This window comes from Quercus lobata, chromosome 4 (genome assembly GCF_001633185.2).
Source record: "Quercus lobata isolate SW786 chromosome 4, ValleyOak3.0 Primary Assembly, whole genome shotgun sequence".
Lineage (NCBI taxonomy): Eukaryota > Viridiplantae > Streptophyta > Magnoliopsida > Fagales > Fagaceae > Quercus > Quercus lobata.
Genome location: NC_044907.1, coordinates 140,020 through 162,254, shown reverse-complemented (window position 1 = coordinate 162,254; position 22,235 = coordinate 140,020). Strand labels below are relative to the sequence as shown.

Below are 22,235 nucleotides of genomic sequence, written 5' to 3'. Positions count from 1 at the left end.
TAACAAGTTTTGGTGTTATCTTGGGTTTGCTATTCTTTTACCCATTGCCCTTTCCATTTTAGCATTGCACTTTATTTGTTCATCCATGCAATTGTTAAATGCTTCGATTAATTAATTTTCTAATCATGTATATTCCGCATCAAGTGTGTTTAGATTAAAATTAATCAAACCATAATTAAGACTTAGGGGTTTAAACAAGTAATAATGTTTTCACACTATTTGAGCTATCACAACACAACACAACACTTTTTCTTCGGTCAAGTTAGGTTTACACAGTATCAAAAAAAGTTAGGGTTTAGGTTGGCAGATTCTTTTTTTTTTTTCTTTTTTTTTTTTGCGAATCAATTGTAGACTTTATAGAAAAAAAAGAAAAAAAAGGCATTCATTTAAGACAAAACAAATGCCTCCTTATCTTTGATAAGACTTGTAAGTGTTTAAACAAACATTGATACAAGAATTGCAAATATAAGTAGAGATGCATTATATTGTATTATTCATTCCCACCTACGCTCACGCAGCCACAAACAGAAAACAGGTATGTATTATTCATGATTCTTTCTTAATCTTCTATTATATATATTTGGCTGGATTGGCTAATAAGGGTTAGTAAGGGCTAATTTAATTAGGGTTTGCAATTGCACGCGCATGCAGGCAGAACGTGAATGGTCAAGAGGAATAGGATATATATATATATATATATGGTCTCTCTCTCCCAGGGTTTTGATTTGTATGACTCCTACACTTACATTGAGGATCCCTTTCTTCCATTGAAAATGCTTCCACTGGTGCTAGTGAAACCTTTCAAGCTTTGGTCTATGATGCTATTCAAGGTCAAGAGGATAAATTTATTAGGATCAAGCCCACCTCTTACTCTAACCAAGAGGCACCTAATCAATTAAAATCATTACTTATTCTATTCTGCTATTATTTTTTCCCTAAATTATTTTGATTTTGCTCCATCTAATATACTTTGTAACTTTGTCACATGCATTGCGTCCTACCTCATCTTAGTTTATTGATGAATTCATAGGTACGTACAGTAGGGTATTTGAAAGTTCAAGAGCTTTCAAACCAAAGGCTTGATAAGGTGCCACTCAGATATGCAAGAGATGACTTGGACCAGATTGTGACCAATACTCCTTCCAATCCTTCTGTTCGAGTACCCTTGATTGATATGAACAAGTTGGTCGACCTAGATTCCCATGAAAAAGAACTCCAAAAGCTTCACTTTGCATGCCATGAATTAATGGGGAGCTTTTTCAGGTAATTAATACTAGAACATTAGGTAGTACTTCTTGGGGAATATTTTGCTTAGAGATTTCTAAAATCATGCTTGTTTGTGGCTTTTGTAGTTCATGAAGCTCTTCCTATATCGATAAAAATTCACCTATTATAAATGCAACTTTCTTTTTCTTCTTCTCTATTCTTTGTTCACATTAGGCCGTACTAGCTTCAAGAGCTCTTGAAGACAAATTAGATGTCCAACAAAGTGATAATAATTGACTTATATATGTGCTTAAATAGATTATGTTTTTTTATACAAGATGGAAATTCTATTCTAATATAATCTAAGTGTATTATGTTAATTTAATTAAGTGTATTAAATGTTGTCTCATTATAACGTACTCTTAATAATTTCCGTATACTATTTAATTAGCTAGATGATGAAACACTATGATTTATTATACTGTTACAATTATGTATGTCAGCTTATATGATATTCAGTAAAAGTTCAAATTAAGTGCGAACAGCCAATCTAATATGGTATTGAACACTTTCTCAAAAAAAGAAAAAAAAAAAAAGATATGGTATTGAACAAATAATCATAAATTATAGGATAACACCCAAAATAAATCTTTCTTAATGGAAGTAGGTTAGTTAACCACGTAATTTCAAGATTCAATGCACACGGCCAGCCGAAGGAAATTACTAAACAATTGAGAAATTAAAGTTCCCCATGAACCATGCAGAACATAAATTCTAATTTATGAAAAAATTAAAAAAATAATAATAATAATAATATGAAGTAATACATAACATAAAAAAACACCATCATGCCCACATGATGTGCAAGGATAGATTAACAACACTCTCTCTCATGATTCGATTAACAACACTATTATACAAATTTGACCCGTCTTCTGTCAATATCGAGGGAGTCCACGTTTTGACACATTCAAATTCAAAATTATTTAGTATAGAAGTTTATTCCTGACTACTACCCCATTACTTAAATGTTACAACTTGATTAAGTCCATTGTGGGGCCATTAAATGCCTAATTTTTGACAATTAGATTTTCAGGCTGTCAATGAATGAAACTTCAAGCTTTCGATTGAAAAAGCTATGAAAATACTCAGCATTTGTTAGGGTCTTGTATACAGGTGGGCTTCCTGACTTGATAAGCATCTCTGCGGGTCCAATATCCACAGATGGATTGGGATAGCAGAAAGTAACAATTGACATTCTTTGTTTTGAATTGTTCACCACTGCTCTATGATCTGGGGCTTTGTAATTCCCATTGCTTATAATCTGCATGATCAAAGCAAATGCTATAATTTTGTTAACTCTGTTTACCTTGCATTTGTACTTTTTCAACTGCAATCTTATCTTTCTCCAAAAAAAAAAAAAACTGCAATCTTATGGTCAAATAATTCGGGTGTATGTGGTTATGTATTTCAAGGAAGTAGTCATTTATTTAATGACAAGGGACTTTACGGTACCATAACCCACATTAAAATTTGAGAATATTAAAGAGATATTATACATAAAATAAAAATAAAAAATTTAAAAAAAAAAAATCATAGTTAACGGTACATATCTACAATGTTGCTATGACAATCTAACAAATATTAACATGTAAGTCATAGTATTTACCTCCATGATATGGCCAAGGTTTACAACAATTGCACCATTGACAGGCTCAACATTAACCCAGTGTTCGTCTTTCAAAACCTGCAATCCTGGCGTGTCGCCGCACTCAAGTAAGAGGGTTATACCGGAGATGTCAGCATGTGGATTAAGGCCAATAACACGTTCAGGTTCGGGACAAGGAGGATAGCAATTCATCCTTATTTCGTACGTTCCTTCTTTAAAAGTGTCACAAAAATTTTGAGCCTCAAGTCCAAGCCCCATGGTTATGAACCTTACGATAGAAACTGCCACATTCCTCATATCTTCAGAATAAGATTCCAGAGTTTTTCTAAAATTCACACCAAATTGGGAAGAAAAAAACAAATTATGCTCCAGAAAAGAAAAAAAAAATGTTAAGTACTTTTCCAAACTCAAAAATATGAATGTAGAATCATATGAATAATGAATAAGAGGACTATTTATTATTATGTGAGTTCCGCTTAGCATGGCAAGTAAAATCTCTTATAATTGAAAAGGGAAATTGGATTTAAATTTCACCTATAGTGAAAAAAAAAAAAAAAAAAAACACTAGATTCTTGAATTAATAGTAAGTGTAATTATTATAGAGTTCAATCCTACCATATCTTCAACATATATAAAATAACTACCGCACATCTTTGGTGCAATGGTCACTCTATAAGTATAAGTGTTTGTGGGGTATGAACAAAGGCTAGAATTCAAGTCTCCAAGAAAGAGTTTCACACACATATACACTTACATTAAGTTAGAGTAGAATTTCTATATTGTATAAAAATAAATAATAATAAAAACAAGTATAAAATAAATAAAAAGACCTTCTATGTTAGAATATCCTAGATAGTTTAGGAATACCGTTAATACTATGGATAATGATTTTGTATTCTTATATTATAGTATTATTCTTATACTTTGGGAAAAGGAAAATCCACCTCACCCATGATGACTTCGATAAATTTACGCTTAAGCTAGCATCCCATCATATGAGCATAGTGCTAGATGTCTATATCTATATGCATGAATTGTACGTGTATGTATATCAATTGGTCAAACTTATGATTCAGTTAGAATTTACCTGAACTCCTGAGGATTTTTTGGCCAGAAATTCAAACTTCTATCTTGAAGGGGAAGAGTTTTGAGGAAGATCATGTCATTCCACTCCAACTTTTGTTCCTCTGAAGTCACAAATGCCTGACCATAACCTTCGAGACTTCCTGGTTTCTGAGCCCAACGTTTCTTCTCTTGCAAAGGAAGGTCAAAGAACTCTTGAACTTGCTCTCTCATTTTGCTTAGTGATTCATCAAAAACTCCATGGTTTATAATCTGCAAGATTAAGGAATAAACAAACTATTGAATCATGTTTAAAGCTTAGGAATGATTAGTACATACGGTGTTTCAATCCCATTAAACATCATCATATATGATTGGACTAGTAAGGCATTACACTTGTAACACATTGTGGGTCTCACCATTTTGACATCTCTTACTAGTTAGTATATAAGAGGAAGAAATATTACTCTCATTATTTTGTTTTATTTTTGTACCAGAACTCTTATTTTTTTTAATTGAACAAAAAATAAAACAACTTGCATATGAGTTTATTGTCTCCAACACTCCATTTCACTTGAACTTTATTAATAAATGATGTGGGATTAATATATATCCACACAATTAATGGAGCATGTCAATGCTTGAACTCTCAACTTCGGACACAAACGGTGAAAAGTTGGTAGGCTTCTTACCATTAAAGCATCTCCACGAGTGGGGCTTACTAAATAATTACCGCTCATGATAATAATACTACGAAGTAATTAATTTTGACTCAGCCAACAAGCTTTCGGTTCTTTTTTACTATATTGAAAAATCAAATTAGCATAACTGAAGGGGGCAAAAAGTCTTATTGTCTTGGCAAACGTTATGGACTTTTGGCTAACAAATTGTCAATCAGAAGACATTCATGTCATGAATGCATTCCTTGTCTACTCAAACAATTTTACTCTCTCTTTTTTTTCTTTTTCCATTTTAGAAAAATATGAAAAACTATTGGTCAAAGGGCAATAAAAATTTCTTTAAAAAAAATAATTTTAAAACACTCTCCCTTCGCTTTCAAAAAAAAACACTCTCCCTTCAATTTAACGCTACAACATTTAAAAAGTACTGTATAATAATGTTGAATTATTCTCAGTGGGTCAAGATAGCTGCACAGAAAATTTGGCTTGTCTCTATCATATCTTCTTGACTGGAATTTTCTTTTCTATCCTTACACGTCATGCAGGCATGACGGTGTTTTTTTTTATCTATAATCTATTACTTCATTTAGAAGAAGAAAAAATAAATCAAAATATTTTATTATTTCATAAATTAGACTTTATGCATGTATGGTTCACGAGGAACTGCTTTCTCAATTGTTTAGTAATATCCTAAAGTTAAGTTAGTAATTGGTCAACTAATTTACTCTATTAAGAAAGATTTATTTTGCGTGTTACCTTATAATTTATGATTATTTGTTCAAAACCATAACCAGATGAGTACTGGTTGTTCACAGTTAATTTAAGTAGACATAATTGTACGTAACACAAGTATAAATTATTGCGTTTCTTTAACAACTAGCTAATTAATTAGATATATATATATATATATATATATATGGAAAACAAAGAATAATAATATAACTAATGAGATTGCATCATAAAGAACTGTAACATGAACTCTGCACATGAAAACAAACGTAATCTATTTGAGCCAAAGAGATAAGTCAACAATTAATTATTATCACTTTGTTGTACATCTGATTTATCTTCAAGAGCTGTTGAAGACTATAAGTTTTTTTTTTTTTTTAGAATTTCAACTTATGACATCTACTATTGATAATAGTTTTTTATCAGTAAACCAAGACATTAATCAGTTTTTTATGTAAGCAGAGATTGAATCTCAAATCTCTTATTCAACCATTAAATACTCTAACTAACTAGAACCCAAAAAAAAATATAAGTTCTTGGTTCTAGTTCATATCATAGATAAAGTTGTTTTAAGAAGAAAGTATGGTCTCTTGAATCTCATTAATTAGTAAATAATTTGGAGAATAAAGATAAGAGAAGAAGAAAGAGAAAGTGCAATTAAGAAAGGTGAATTTTGATCAATAGGAAGAGTTTCATTAGTATATGAACTACAAAAGACATAAACAGGCATGCTAAGGTGGTGAAGGAAAATGAAGGAAAAGCAATATATAGTGCCTAATGTTCTTGTATTATAAGAAGAAGAAACAACAACAAAAAAGAAGTACTGCCTAATGTTTTTTGTATTAATTACCTGGAAAACTCCCCATTCTTGACATGCAAAGCGAAGCTTTTGGAGCTCTTTTTCACGGAATTCTGGGTTGACCAACTTGTTCATATCAATCAAAGGTACACGAAGAGAAGGATTGGAAGGAGTAGTCTGGTCCAAGTCATCCCTTACATATCTAAGTGGCACCTTATCAAGCTTTTGGATTGCAAGCTCTTGAACACTTGCAACTGGTAGAGACCATTCAAGGCTCTCTGAAGGTGCCAAAGCCATTTCTCAGACTCTTTTGGTTTGGTTTAATGAAAATGGATATTTTGCTACTAGTATTAGTACTCAAAGCCCTTTATATAAAATCTTCAGAGTATACCAAAGATAATTATTAACAAATTAAGAAAGAGAGTGTTGTTTTTGGCTTTTTTTTTTTATTACCTCTTTTGGTGTCATAATTTGGTTTGAGAATATTAAAAACCCCGCGTGTTGAATAAATTGCTCCAAAAGTTTCGAGTTTGAATATTCAGCTGTAGGCTATAAAGTATAGGACCTGTCTACTAGTTAGCGTTCACATTATTGTTGTGGACTAAGATTCACATTCTCTCTTCAACAACCAAAAAAAAAATTACTTCGCTGTTGTTAAACAAAAGGAAACAAAAACATGATTAAAAAAAAAAAGTTCAGTAATCCTTTTTATTTAAAAATAAAATCAATAATCCTTGATATTTTTTTTATTCAAAAAAAAATCTTCTCCATTTGATAAATTCATATTTCATAATTTAGATTAATATTACTGTAGGGATTGGGGCCCAAAATAATGTATTGGGCTTTGGGCCTTATCTGAGGACACTAACAAGTCCGAGGAGAAGGAGATAACTATTAAATGACTCCCAATAAAAGCCTCATCAGTGGAAGATAAAGGGAAGGAGGTCCGAGGAGGAATTCCTCCTCGGAAACAACGAATGCAGTCCAAGTATGTACTCTAACAATTGAAATGCACCCCATGAACATGTGAGAGGGAAGAAAACTCAAAATATTTAAGGAAAAGCTGCTACCACTGCATTAAATACACTGCAGCTACTTTTCTGGCCGCATTAATATGGAAAAGACCTCTGAAGAGTGCTGCCTTGACTACCACAACTCACAAAAGGCTGAAAGGGGTGTCTGATGGGATGTGTACTCAAGTGGGGATCTAGATGATCAACAAGTATAAGGTCTAGATGATCAACAAGTATAAGGTCTAGATGATCATAAAGGAGCTATATAATGTGGAAGAACCCCCATGAGAAGGGGGTGGTGAAAAACAGAAAGACAAACACTATAGCATACTAAACTGTCTTAATATCCAACTGTGATTAGTATACAATAACTTTGGCCTCCTCGGACTAAAAATCCATTGACACCAATATCTCTAATTTGTGCTTGATTATCTTTTAATTCAACATTAGCCGTTGCCCAATTCATTAAGACCTAGTTCTTTGACCCATACTCTACAAATTCATTGTATTGGGCTCATTAGAACAAGACTCCATACAATTTGGGCTTGGGCCCCAAATCGTGCCCCTACAATTACAAATATAAATGTGTATTAAATGACTTATAATATTACTACATATTCAATGCCATTTAAATCAAATCTTGTATTTGTGTAGCGTTTTCTTTACCAAGAAAACAAAGGTTTAAATCTCTCTTTTATTTATTCATGTTCAATTTCTAAACAAAATTAAAAGATTTCTTTGCTCTTATTTACATTTTAATGCTCATGTACAAGATCCCTGGCTATATGATAATTTTTTCTTGAAGCCTTGTGGGCAAGGTTGTCAAAATCGAGATCCTACGTAGAATTATAGGAGGTAGGTAGAATCGTAAATCGTAACATCGGATCGTGAATTATAAGATCCTACATTATTTGAGAAAAAAAACAAAAAAAAAACATTGGTATGTTAAATAATAATATAAATTGTACATTCATCCATAAAAAAAAATAAAAAAATTTGCATCCATTTAATGTAATTACCATACATAACTACATCCATTTGTAAGCATCATTTAAAGAGGTCAAAACCTCACAATGTGACACTCTATTGGGATATTATTTTTCATTTAGGTCCAACTGACACTCTGTCTCTCTACTTTAGAATAGCAAAACTAAGTCTATTAGGATGTTATTTTTCATTTAAGTCCAACTAAATGTTCAGTCAAGTTAAAGAAGATTACAAGAAATTAGGATCATTTGGGATCGTCAGAGTCATATAATCTTACCAATCTTGAACAATCATAGCAATTCTACCAAAGATTCTTGAAAGATTCAGATCGTTTTAGTCAGGTGAGATCATAAAATCGTAAGATCCAAATTGAGATTTTGACAACCATGCTTATGAGTCCAACTATGGTGGGAACACGACAAAAAATATTACTAAATATTAAATTTATCTATTTTAGGGTGTATATTTTTATAATTTCGATAGTTGAGTGTTGGGAATTGGAACAATGACATCTCCTTTAGAAATACTAATTAACAAGAGCCACTCAATAAATATTACCAATTTAAAAGTATATGTAATGCCACTTCATTTAAAATTTTAAATGATATTGAGGCCTTCTAAAATTGTGAGATTTTATAAATTTCATCATTCCACTTAACATGAACATCAATTTGCATGTTATAGAAGAAGCAGTTGAAAATAGTTGAAATCCATTAGATTGGCTGAGTCGGATGACAGGATGAGTGGGTCAAGTCATTCATATTTGCTCACCCTAATTATATTTTCAAATTGAGTAATTAATATTTATTGTGACAAATCAATCATTCCTAATAATACTTCTTTAAAATTAAGGACAAGTGTCGTTTAGAAAAACTTAAAGTCAACTTCTTTTTTTTCTTTTTTCTTTTTTTGAGAAAGAATACATTTACTTATTTATTTGACTTCAAGAAATAAGTTAAGTTAAAATAATATGTACCTAATGAGAGATCTTTAAAAGTTGCACTTAACAAAATAAACCATACTAAACTAGCAACGTGAGGAGAAAATATTTTCAGACGTGACAAATTGTGACCAAAGTAATATTATTTTCATATATACCTATAACTGTCACCATTTTTATTATATATCAATTGCAATAACACATATCACTTGTTGTCTAAACTTTAATTAATTCCAAATAAGAGAACACCATTGTACCACACTATCAATAATTTTTAAATACATGTTATTATAGATTTATAATGTACACATTATTCTTAATCAGTTCCTTAAGTTGTCCAATTAAATCATTCCACATGCCAATTTATCCACGTCATTCTAAACACTGTCAGATTCATCTTAACGGCAATGGAGTTTAGATTCACGTTCGAACCAAACTTATTGCCACCAAAACGCTTGCAAGGCCATTAGCAACCGACGGCCACCAAAACTATTAATTGGATTGTTTTAATTTATTATTCTATCAATAAAATTATTTTTTATGTACAATTTTAAACAACAAAATTTTGAAATTCAAAATTTGATTAATGAGTAATTATTGATTTTTTATCTTCTTGAAATTTTGTGCAATCTAACGGTAGATTTTCAAAATTCACATTCAATATAAAGATTTTCAAAATTCTTATATACTATAGAATTTCATTATCCTAAGATTGATACAAGTTCCATCTAGCATGTTCATTGGATGAAATTAAAAGCAATTAACTTGAGATGTTATAATATTGATCTTCTGTTTGGATGACTTGTGTGAAAATGAGATGTAATGCTTCCTGTCATCAGTAGTGTTGTAATTGTTTATCTTTTTACTTCTAACACAGTGGCGTGGCAAGAGGAAATGAAAGGAAAAAAAGAGAGTTATCTAGAAAAGTGTTTTTTTTTTTTTTTTTTTTAAGAATACTAAGCATTTTGAACATACACACGAGAAGAGAGGAGAAAGCCTTAAAAAAAACTGATAGTAGTATATATTCAAAAGGGCCTAACTCTTGATTACATAGCACATACAGGTTTTAAACTTCTTTAACTCACACTCATTTTCCAATGTGAGATTAACCCACTGTTTTTTCTTTTGAGAATACTAATTATTTTTAACACACACACACGAGGAGATGGGAAAAGGTCTTAAAGAAAAGAAAAGTTGTATCTAAATGTATTAAATAGGACAAAATTTTGAGAGGGAATATACATACATATATAAATATATATATATATATATATATATATATGATACTTAACATACCTTTTCTTTTGCTTGTTATGCTAAAATCATGTTATCCAAATAATAACCCCCTGTGCCCATCAAATTTTCCAAATCAATTGAATTTTGGGTTATATATATATTGAACCCGAGCTATACATGGAAGAGTTCAGCAAAAATTTTAAATTTTCACTTTGCTTAAAGTTATGATCACTTGAAAATAAAAGTTACAATTTAAGAGAGGAAAAAAATTCTAATACCAATGATAAGTCCAACACCAATAATAATTTGGTATTTCTTTGCTATAAGTAATAATTTGTTATACCTAAAATCTATGCTAAATATGACATTAATATATAATTATTCCCAATACCCAAAAATCACACTCAATAGGTACAATATTTTTTAAAACGATTAAAGAAATTGTTAACAAACCTAGAGTAGCAGTATTATAAGTTATTAAAATGTAAAGGGAATAGTGTAAACTAGCCTCTGAACATCTTCAATTTTTTTGGGGAAAAAATTAACAATTTGCATCCATTATAATTTGGGATTAATATATTTCCAATCACAAAAGAACCTAGGGGTACAATATTTTTTAAAACTATTAAAGAAATTATTAACAAACCTGGAGTAGTAGTATTATAAGTTATTAAAATGTAAAGGGAATAGTTTAAACTAGCCTCCAAGCATCTTCAATTTTTTTGGGGAAAAAGTTAATAATTTGCATCCATTATAATTTGAAATTAATACATTTTCCAATCACAAAAAATAGCTAAGGGTGTAATGAGTATTATGCGTTAACAAGTGAAGGTTAATAATTTATGGTAACCACTTAATAATTACAAAATACATAGAGGTGTGATGAAAAAATTATTTCACCCACAAACCCATAATACTCATCACACCTCTAGGTATTTTATGATTATTAAGTGGTTACCATTAATTATTAACCTTCACCTGCTAACGCATAATACTCATCGCACCTCTTGGTTTTTTTTGTAATTGGAAAATGTATTTGTGTGGATGGGGACCCCTAATCTCATCTAGGTGGTTTGCTTAGATGATTTCCAAGGATGCCCCTCGGACTTCTAGGACGAGCACCCGTTGATCTGAGGGACGAGCGGTAACCATAGAGGGCACATAAGGTTAAAATATCACAAAAGGACTAAAGCAAACTTAGCATGGATTACAAGAAGGGTGAGAAGAGAAGGGAGTGGAAGCCATCCCCTCCACATTAAATGCAAGACAACTACTTCTTTGGCCGCATTAATGAGGAAATGACCATGAACAGTGGTTGCACAGCTTAGACTGTAAGGCAGAAGCTTACCTGTATGTTCTAGATGGGACAAAAGTCCTAAGAATGCAATCTGAACCCTCCAAGTGTGGCATGAAGATAATCAATGAGTAAATATAAAAGGGGGACAAAGATCCTGAGGGAGAGGGAAAAAAGAATTGGTAAAGAAAAGAAAGCAAGAACATTGATATATAAAAAGATCTTCCTCGGGTGGACCGAGGATCCCTTTCTTCCTGATAATTGAGTGTTGCATCTCTTTTCATTGTACTTAATTTTAGCTTACCAAGTAGTCAATATCCTACCCATTTCTCTAACAAATTCATTGTATTGAGCTCTTTGGGCCATCAATTGGTCGTTCTTGGGCTTTAGGTCCGTTTGTGCCCTTATAGTATTAATCCCAAATTATGATTGATGTCAATTATTAACTTTTTTCCAAAAAAAAATTGAAGAACCTCTAAACATGTGCGTGAGCGCATGCTCAAAGGCTAATAATTTATAATTACCATCAAACGTTGTGTCTATAGTTTTGTATAGACAGTTAGGCTTTTAAGGGGCGTGTATATAAGGTAAAAAAAGAGTCAAAATATTTTGTAACTGCTATTCAAAGAGATAGAACATTGTGTCTCTAATTTACTATAGATGACCAAACACAATGGTTCTGAAAAGTGAAAATATCACTAAAATTTCCATCAAAAGAAAAGACACAACTATTCGGGTATCAAATGAAAATACACAACTGTGCGTGAGCACGTGCTCAAAGGGAAGTAATTTATAACTACTATCAAACGTTGTGTCTATAGTTTAGTATAGACAATTGGGCTTTTAAGGGGCATGTATATAAGGTAAAAAAGAGTCAAAATATTTTGTAACTACTATTCAAAGAGACTGAACATTGTGTCTCTAATTTACTATAGATGACGAAACACAATGGTTCTGAAAAGTGAAAATATCACTAAAATTTCCATCAAACGAAAAGACACAACTGTTCGGGTAGTTTTAAATATATATGTGGCATTAATCTATGTAGCCACGTGGTGCAATAAAGGGTAGTCAACAAAAAGTCAAACATTTCTACTTTTAGTTATTATATAGATATATAGATTAAATGGGGAAATTACACTTTGTCTATCTGTGATTTGCTTAAAAAACACTTTACCTATCTATGATTTAAAAATTGGCATTTTACCCACCTGAGATGAGCTTCATTTGTTTCTTGTTACCCACCTCCGTTAGAAACAGAAGTAAATTTGTATTTTTGCTACTCTTTCATGTCTCTCTCCTCTCAAAACATAAAAAACTAAAAATATCAAGAGAAAAGAAGATCTAAAAGCTAAATTTTGTAAAAATTAAAACGTAGCTTAAACTTTTAGATCTAAGAAGGCATATATTGAAGCTATTTCACCCTTGGGCATTGATATAATGTAAGAACAAAACCCAACATCTCGATAGTTATTTCACACCTTTGTAACACAAGAGAAAATTCATACAATACAGACAAGAAAACAAGAGTAAAAAAGAAGAGACCAAAAATTGTACCTAATGAACAGGGACACTTCTTGACAAAAGCCTAATAAGTTCCCTAGCCTTCACTACAAGAAAATGTATTTTTAGTGACGAAAAAATTTGTCACTAAAAGTCCTGTTTTTCGTCACTAAGAACCTTTAGTGACGAAATTCGTTTCGTCGCTATAGCCCCGTCGCTAAAAGTCCTAGCGACGAAATTTTTCGTCACTAAAAGTCCGATTTGTTTTAAAAAAAAAAAAAAACTTTTAGCGACGAAAACGTTTCGTCGCTAAATGTTTTCCCCGCTAAAAACAGTATTTAGTGACGAAATATTTTCGTCACTAAAACTATTTCAGTTTATTAAATCATATTTAGTGACGAATATTTCGTCACTAAAACTATTTTTGGGTACATTTAGTGACGAAAAAATTCGTCACTAAAACTATTTTTAAGAAAATTCAGACACATATAATGACGAAAATTTTCGTCACTAAAACTATTTTTAAGAAAATTCAGACACATATAGTGACGAAAATTTTCGTCACTAAAACCATTTCTTACAAAATTCCGCTGCATTTAGTGACGAAATATTTCGTCACTAAAACAATTTTTTGTTGCCATATTTGTGACGAAAAAATTCGACACTAAAACTTATTTTCTATTTTTATTATTTTCATAGCGTTGATATTAATCTGTAACTTGTCATTATATTATTAAAACCTCACATTTGATTAACATATTTATTTCAACAACACATTTATAAAAAATCGATCCATACATTCTACAAGTTAAAATTAAAGTAAGTATCCAATTCAAACTCCTTCCATACAATAAGTGTTTGCAACACATACAATAATTGTTTGCAACACATACAATAACTTAAGATGTTTTATAACAATACAAAAAATGTGGCACAATATACTTAGAACTAACGGAAGATGTCCTCATATGTCTTCAAATAATGCCTAAAGGAAATCCCCTAAATCCACCAATAAGAAATCTGCACAAATATAAATCCACCAATAAGATGTTTTGTTTTAGTGCTTGATGATAATATATGCATGGTTCTCAGAACCGGACCGGACCGGGAGGTCGGACCATGAAAACTGGGAACCAGGATGAAAATCGGTTTTTTAAGCATAAAGAACCGGGCATAGGTGGCAATTCCATGAACCCCTAAAACTGGGGTTGGACCGCACAAACCGGTGGCAAGAACCGTGCGGTCCAACCCTTTAGCAATTTTTTTTTTTTTTTATAAAAATAACTTAACACAATTTTATTCTACTTAATTAAATTATCCATCTCTTATAAGGAATAAAAAAAAAATTATAATTAAAATCCTTCAAAGATATTCAACTTCAAAAATTAATCATAAATTTTAATGTTTTCATGGTTATTATTTTATTTTATTAAATTTCTTATTTAATTATTAAATATATGCTTGAAAATCATTAAATTTCCCTCACATATATAGACATATTAGTCAATTTTGCTAGTTTTATAAATTTAATATCTATATTTAGGCTTTAATTAATTATTAAATTAATTATGACATCATCACGGTTCGACCTGGTTTGACCTCGGTTCGACCTCAAAAACCTTGAACCTCTTCCTTTTACGGTTCAATGAACGGTCCGGGTCTGAAAACCTTGAATATATGGATCCCTAGTCTTACTAGTTGTTGAAACTGTCATGGACCCCTCAATCTATAACCAGTAGTAAATCATACAATGAATTAGAAAAGCACATATTTTTCTAAGTAAAACAATGAAAAATAGAAACTTGTGTTAGTACTGACTAATATGAGATGAATCTGATAACTGAACTTACTAAGTTAAGTTCACATGAAACGCCGTATATTCTTTCAAAGCAGATTTAACAGTTGGTCAAACCTCTTGCAAGTACTTTTCTGAAGAAAGCAATTAAAAAAAAAATTCAAAACTCAAAATCAAGAGCAAAACACCCAGACAAAAAATAAATAAATAAATTGAAACTTTACCTTTGTATTGTGGGAAGAGAGTGGAGAAGGAACTGACTGCAAGCATTCCAGATTCATTCCAAGAAGGGTTGAATTTTTTGATGGTGCAGCAATCAATATTGGGGTCATCATCTAGCTTCAAAGGTTAGGGAAAAAAAAAATATAAAAGCTAGGTTTTAATTTTTTTCAAAACCTAACTTTTAGATTTTCTTTTCTCTTGATTTTTTTAGTTTTTTATGTTTTCAGACGAGAGAGACATAAAAGGGTAGCAAAAATACAAATATACCTTTTGTTTTTAATAGATGTGGGTAACATGAGACAAACGGAGCTTACCTTAGGTGGGTAAAGTGCCAATTTTTAAACCACAAGTAGATAAAATGTTTTTCGAGCAAACCACAAGTGGGCAAAGAGTAATTTCCCCTTAATATATATATATATATATATATATATATGTGTGTGTGTGTGTGTGTGTGTGTGTTTGGTTTATAAATTTTAGGCCCAAGCTAAAAACTAGTTTATTTCTAAAATGTTAAAAGTTAAATTATTTTGCAAAAGAGAAAGACCAAAAATAAAAAATAAATAATCCAAATGGATAAACAAGATTTAAATCTTTTAGTGGAGTTGTAATGTGCTTTTGTGTTAGAACACATTTTCCTCTCCCTTGTGTGTGTGTGTGTGTGTTTGTTTCCCAAAAAAATAATTCAGCTTTCTTATTCCATTATTAGAGACTATACTTGTCAAAAATGTAAACCACATGATAATAAATAGTCCTCTTTTTTATTTAAGGAATAAATATGCAGTTCTAATGAATAATTATAAAGTCTCTTGTAGTTGAATAAAGTATTTCATCTTAATTGATATAACCACACCTAGAAAATTGAATATAATAGACAATAAAATTGCAATAGAAAAAGTAGAACTGCATTGACATATGCAAGGTAAACGTTGTTAACAAATTCATGGCATTCACTTGATCCTGCAGATTATGAGCAATGGGAGTTACACGGCCCCATATCAAAGACAGCAGTGGTGAAAAATGTTTAGTAATACCTAAACTGGCAGTGTACATTGAAATTACGTTTGTAATTAGTCAACTAACTTACTCCATTAAGAAATATTTATTTTGCATGTTATCTTATAATTTATGGTTACTAGCTCAAAAGTCAAACCCGTAACCAGACAAATGGTTGTTCACCCTTAATTTAAGCCGACATAATTGTAACACTAGTATAAATTATAGCGTTTCATCAACTAGCTAATTAATTAGATACATGGAAAACAAAGAAAAGAATGATAATATAATGAGACTGCATCTTAAAGAACTGTAACATGAACAATGCAGTCTGCACAGCTAATTAATTAGATTTCTTTTCTCTCTCTTTTTTTTTTTTTCTTTTTTTTAATGAAGGAATGAATAAAAACACATATTATGGATGAGGATATATATAAAAAAATTCTAGTCAAGATATGTATGAATTACAGCATATGAAAGAGATTTCAAAAAAAAAAAAAAAAAAAAAAAAAACAAGTCAAAGTTTCTTTGCAGAGAGAGAGAGAGAGAGAGAGAGTTAGGTTCAAGTTACACTTGGTGTAACTCTAAATAGTGTTACATCACCAATAACTTATTATTGAATTCATATTTTGGAAATCTTACCATTAGATTACATATTCTATATATTTTTGACATGCTTGCCAATTTTCATGCTAATCGGATGTTACTTACCATTTCATTCATAAACACATTTTTTATATATTATTTTAAATTACAAAAACTTGAATTTAAACAATTGATTGATGACATGGCTATTGATATTTGATCACCTTGAAATTTTGCAAGCATAGAGAATATACGAAGATAATGTAATCCCAACGGTAGATTTGTTAAAATTGGCATCCTATTAAAAAATAATGATTGGTGTAATATTATTTAAAGTTACACCATGTGTAATTCATAAACACATTTTTTATGTATTATTTTAAACTACAAAAACTTGAATTTAAACAATTGATTGATGACATGGCTATTGATATTCGATCACCTTGAAATTTTGCAAACATGAAGAATATACGAATATAATGTAATCCAACGGTAGATTTGTTAAAATTGGCTTCTTATTTAAAAAAATGATTGGTGTAACATTATTTAGAGTTATACCATGTATAATTTGAACCCAACCCATAAGAAATCTCTAAGAAAAATATCCCGAGAATCAATCTTTTTCTAAGGTGATGATGGAAAATGAAATAATAGCAACATATATTGCCTAATGTTCTTGTATTATAAAATAAAATAAAAATTTAAAAAAAAAAAAGAAAAAAAAGAAAAGAAAAGAGGACTGCCTAATGTTTTTGTATTAATTAAAGCTTTTGGAGCTCTTTTTCATGGAACTCTGGGTTGACCAAATTGTCCATATCAATCAAGGGTACACTTGTGTTGCGAAAATGCATCTCAGGCCAATGAAGATAGAGAGTAGAGACCGCAGTTAGTGAGAGACAGAGAGAGAGAGAGAGAGAGAGAGGACAATGCCAGAAATTAATAAAGTCAGTGAACCATGTGGAATTGACATGATTCTAGAAATCAGCTAAAATGGAAAACTCACAATTTTACGCATCAAAATAGTAAATGCCGATACGTAGTAGTCGAATTCACGAGAATACATCAATTCTCAAAAATCTAAGATATGATACAATATAAATACTTTAATTACTCTTAATTGAGATATATCAATATTTTATGTACATATCTTAATATTCAATTCGAAACATAAATTAGAGGATTACAATTCTCTCCATTTCAATCAAATTGCATAATTTTTTTTTTTTTAGTTTAAATTAAATATTATAAAATTTAAAAGTATAGTTGGTCGTATCACGTTATTTAAGATAATACACTATTAGATAAAAGATACAAAATCACAACTCTCATTCAAATGCATACTAAAATGAGTGTTTTTCTGTCTATGTAATAATAACTAATTATTTAGAAGCAATTAATTTGCTACTAGTTGAAGTATTCATGCTTATTCTAGTGGCTAGTATTATTAGTTTGTCTTTTCCAAAACAATTTGATGTTAGTCCATCCAAATATCTGAAAAGACAGACCATAAAAAATGACAGAACAACTGCTTAGAAAAGCAAGTTTAAAACCTAGTAAACATTTTCTTCTATATAAAGGTTGTCATTGGTTCTTCCTACCTCATAAACCCATAAGCCATAACCATTGCAATGGCTACTTCAACACTTGCTCATTTTTGTTTACTCTGCTTGCTTATACTTCTGCTTCTTCCTCTCCTTCCCACTGTTTTCACCTACACCAAAGATGACTGTAACATATTGCTGAAATCACCTGCTTTAGTTACAGAGCAAGAAATTAATCCATTATTCATGTCGCGCTCAGGTGAATTTGCCTTTGGATTCCGCCGTATTAAAATCAATGAGAAAGAGAATCAATACTTGCTTGCTGTTTGGTTTAACAGAACAAAAGTCCCAACCATAGTCTGGTCTGAACCAGCAACACAAGGTTCTGAACTGAAGCTGTCTAGCAACAATGAGTTTGTTCTCAATGATCCTCAAGGCAAAGAGTTATGGAAGGCTCCAAGGAACGGTTCCAAATCCAGTTGTGCGGCTATACTGGACAATGGGAACTTGGTGATTTTAGATGAGCAGTATAATTCTATATGGGAAAGCTTCAAAGAGCCTACTGATACAATCTTGCCTGGCCAAATACTGTACATGAAAACCACACTCAGGTCTCGAGAATCTGAGACGTACAAACTATTCTGATGGCCGCTTCAAGCTTTGTTTACAGCAGGATGGCAATTTGGCACTTTCTTATTTGTTGTCTGAAAACAATGAGAGAGTTTATTTTGCCATCACAACACTGCAACGGGGATCAATATTGAACTTTACTGAGGCCGGATACATGGTTATCCAAGATGCGAACAAATCAACCAACATCTACAACCTTACCAAGGAAGATCCAGGCTCAAAAGAAACTTTCTACCACATGGCTAGAATTGATGTTGATGGAAGCTTCAGAGTATACAAACACCCAAGAAATGGGGACGCCCCAAGTGGGGGGAATGAGAGCTGTTCTTCATCATGGACTGAAGTGCATAGCATTCCCAATGATATTTGTGGTACATTAATTGATGCTGTTGCTGCTGGAGGTGGGTTCTGTGGACCCAATGGACCCTAAGGAATTCAAATGGGCCAGCATTTTGCTCATGTCCTGCTGGATTTTCTCCCTTGGACCAATCCAACAAAGTGGTACGATGTAAACCAGATTTTCTATTGCCCAGCTGCCACAATGGGCGGCTCCAAAAAAAATTTGGATTGTTGTTATTAAAAAACTTATATTATATAAAATCTAATAAAAAAAGAATTTCATACATTGACAAAAAAAAAAATATATATATATATATATATACACACATAAATACATAAAATCTTACAATTTCCTTCTATAAATTTTTTTATTTTGAAATCGTTACATAATAGTCTCATTATTAATGTTGCAAATTACATCTCTTCAAAAATTTAGTTAAATAAAATTTTTCTTAAACTTTTTCTTTTTATTTGTAAGGACCTAATATATTGTTAAGGGAACCAAAGTTTAAGAACAAAATTTAGCTACAAACTTTGTTGTAGTCACTCTCATTAAATGAATTAATATTGTTATATATTTTGAAAATCTAATCGATAAATTACATGTTCTCTATATTCTTAAAACACATTAAAATATCATGCCAATTAGATGTTATTTGCCATTTGATCCATAAAATTATTTTTTATGTATAATTTTAGACTACAAAAACTCGAAATTTAAATATTTGATTGACGACATAGCTATTGATCTTTTATCTTCTTGAAATGTTGCAAGTATGAAGGATTTAAGAAGAAAATATAATTAAATGATAAATTTCTTAAAATTCACATTCAATAAAAAAATATATTAAATAGAGTTGTAGCCTTTGTCTACAATCATGCTTATTGCTAAATTTTGTTCAAAATTTAATTATGATGTGCCTAGCTAAAAAAAGTTTAGGGTGGTCACAGAGTTTTTTTTAAGATAAAAAAATCATAAATTTTTAAAAGTTATACATAATAATTGTTTTTTTTTTTTTTTTCAGGTCACCTATGTAGAGCCCCCGCCCCTGACAATGGAAACCAGAAAAAAGATCATGTACAGTTTAAACAGGTTCTAAATGTGGAGTGGCCGTTCTCAGATTACGGCCTTGTTAGAGGGATTGATGAGAAACAGTGTATATGCCTTGACGATTGCTTGTGTGTTGTGGTCATTAATGAAGGTAACGAAAATGCATGTTGGAAGAAGAAGTTTCCTCTGTCCAATGGAAGATATCGCAAAAGTAATACTAGCATAGTTCTCATCAAGGAAAATATAGGTTCAGATAAGATAGACCAGTCTATGGTAGTTGTCTTGGCACTACTCCTTGGCAGCTCTGCATATCTTAATATCCTATTCTTCATAGCTAGTATTGTGGCTTTTATCTACTTGTACCGCAAAAGGCTGAATTCGCGATGGAATATTGATAGCACACTTGCAACAAATGTGAGAAGCTATACATATAAAGAGCTCGAAGAAGCAACCAGGGGCTTCAAGCAAACAGTGGGAAAAGGTGCTTGCAGAACTGTTTATAAAGGGGTCCTTCTATCAGATTCTAAAAGTTTTGTTGCAGTCAAGAGGTTAGGTAAGGTGGTAGAAGAAGGTGAGAAGGAATTCAAAACAGAAGTGAGCGCGATCGGTTAGACTCATCACAAGAATTTAGTTCGTTTGCTCAGTTATTGTGATGAGGGGAAGCACCGGCTTCTAGTATACGAGTACATGAGTAATGGCTCTTTAGCTAGCTTTCTCTTTGGAACCAAAGAGTGCAAATTGTTTTTGGAATAGCACGAGGCCTAATGTACTTGCATGAAGAGTGCAACACCCAAATCATCCAGTACTATGACATAAAGCCTCAAAACATACTCTGGGACGAGTACTTTACGCCAGAGATTGCTGATTTTGGATTAGCAAAGCTTTTGTTGGCAGAACAAACTCGAGTAGTTCGTACAGCAATAAGAGGGACAATTAAATACTTTGCACTGAATGGTTTAGAAAAGCATCCATTTCAGTTAAGGTTGATGTTTACAGTTTTGGTGTGATGTTGCTAGAGATCATTTGTTGCAAGCCTAGTGTTGCGTTTGCGTTGGGAGAAGAGGAGGCATTGATAGATTGGGCTTATGAATGCTATAAAGATTTTAAAAAAAAAAAAAAAAAAAAATTAGAGAAGTTGATAGAAAATGATGAGGATGCAAGGAATGAAATGAAGAAGCTAGATAGGCTTGTGATTGTGGCGATTTGGTGGATTCAAGAAGATCCTTTACTGAGGCCCTCAATGAAAAGGGTCACAAAAATGCTTGAGGAAGTGATTGAAGTTCAGGGGCGGCTTGATGCATTTGGGGGCTTAAGAAAATTGGTTATCTTGTTTCATATATAAAATTACTATTAATCAACATGAATCACGTATAATTTTTATAAAAAAAAAGTTTATAAACACAAAAAAAAAAAAAATGACAAAACTTTTTACATTTGTTGATGTGGGAGATTAATAGTAGTGAGTAAAAGAGTGATGTCAGTGGTAAATCTAGTTGAAAACTAGTAAAAGTTTGCTAACTTGACTATTGTGAAAAATGTTGTGAATTTTTTTGTGAATTGCTTTCTTTCTTTTCTTTTTTCTTTTAGAAGTGCAACATTCGTAATATTTTTCATGACAAATCTTAGGTGTTAAGTTACTTCTTGTTTTCTAGTTAAACCTATCACTAAAATTATTTTTTTGCTATCAATAACAACCTTTAACAATATGCTATTAAAATTTTTTGTAAAAATGTTGTGAAAAATGTTGTAAACATAGCATTTTTTTATCCTTTTTATTTGTTTTTCATTTGATAAGAAAATATTATTTTATTTATTGGTTAATATTTTGGTTTAATTAATACTATGGTTAAAATTTAGAGGCCTTTTTTTCATATGGGGCCTTAGGCAGCCGCATCAATGGCTTATACCATTGAGCCGGCCCTGTTGAAGTTTATGTGCCCCCATTGTTTACTTCTTCTCCC

At 31.3% G+C, this 22,235-nt stretch overlaps 2 protein-coding genes across 2 annotated transcripts; one reads left to right on the top strand and one right to left on the bottom strand.

The window, feature by feature from the left end:
- Positions 1 to 2,061: 2,061 nt before the first annotated feature.
- On the bottom strand, positions 2,062 to 6,495 carry LOC115988048 (protein SRG1-like). Its single transcript, XM_031111680.1, has 4 exons — positions 6,197 to 6,495; positions 3,963 to 4,210; positions 2,876 to 3,200; positions 2,062 to 2,530 (listed from the first exon to the last, which is right to left on the bottom strand). Exons 1-4 carry the CDS (start codon positions 6,440 to 6,442, stop codon positions 2,291 to 2,293), a joined length of 1,059 nt encoding a protein of 352 aa, XP_030967540.1. The 5' UTR covers positions 6,443 to 6,495; the 3' UTR covers positions 2,062 to 2,290.
- Positions 6,496 to 19,038: 12,543 nt separating this feature from the next.
- Positions 19,039 to 21,281, top strand: LOC115987712 (G-type lectin S-receptor-like serine/threonine-protein kinase LECRK1). Its single transcript, XM_031111310.1, has 3 exons — positions 19,039 to 19,285; positions 20,249 to 20,881; positions 21,028 to 21,281. The coding sequence occupies exons 1-3, from the start codon at positions 19,039 to 19,041 to the stop codon at positions 21,279 to 21,281; spliced, it is 1,134 nt and encodes a 377-aa protein (XP_030967170.1).
- The last annotated feature ends 954 nt before the right edge of the window (positions 21,282 to 22,235 follow it).

Coding starts and splice junctions, on each gene's coding strand:
- LOC115988048 (XM_031111680.1), bottom strand. CDS start 6,442: ATGGCTTTGGCACCTTCAGAGAGCCTTGAATGGTCTCTACCAGTTGCA. Junction 3,201..3,962: donor AAAAATCCTCAGGAGTTCAG/GTAAATTCTAAC, acceptor TGTGAATTTTAG/AAAAACTCTGGAATCTTATT. Junction 2,531..2,875: donor ACCTTGGCCATATCATGGAG/GTAAATACTATG, acceptor TTGATCATGCAG/ATTATAAGCAATGGGAATTA.
- LOC115987712 (XM_031111310.1), top strand. CDS start 19,039: ATGGTTATCCAAGATGCGAACAAATCAACCAACATCTACAACCTTACC. Junction 19,286..20,248: donor TGATGCTGTTGCTGCTGGAG/GTGGGTTCTGTG, acceptor TTTTTTTTTCAG/GTCACCTATGTAGAGCCCCC. Junction 20,882..21,027: donor AACAGAAGTGAGCGCGATCG/GTTAGACTCATC, acceptor TTTTTGGAATAG/CACGAGGCCTAATGTACTTG.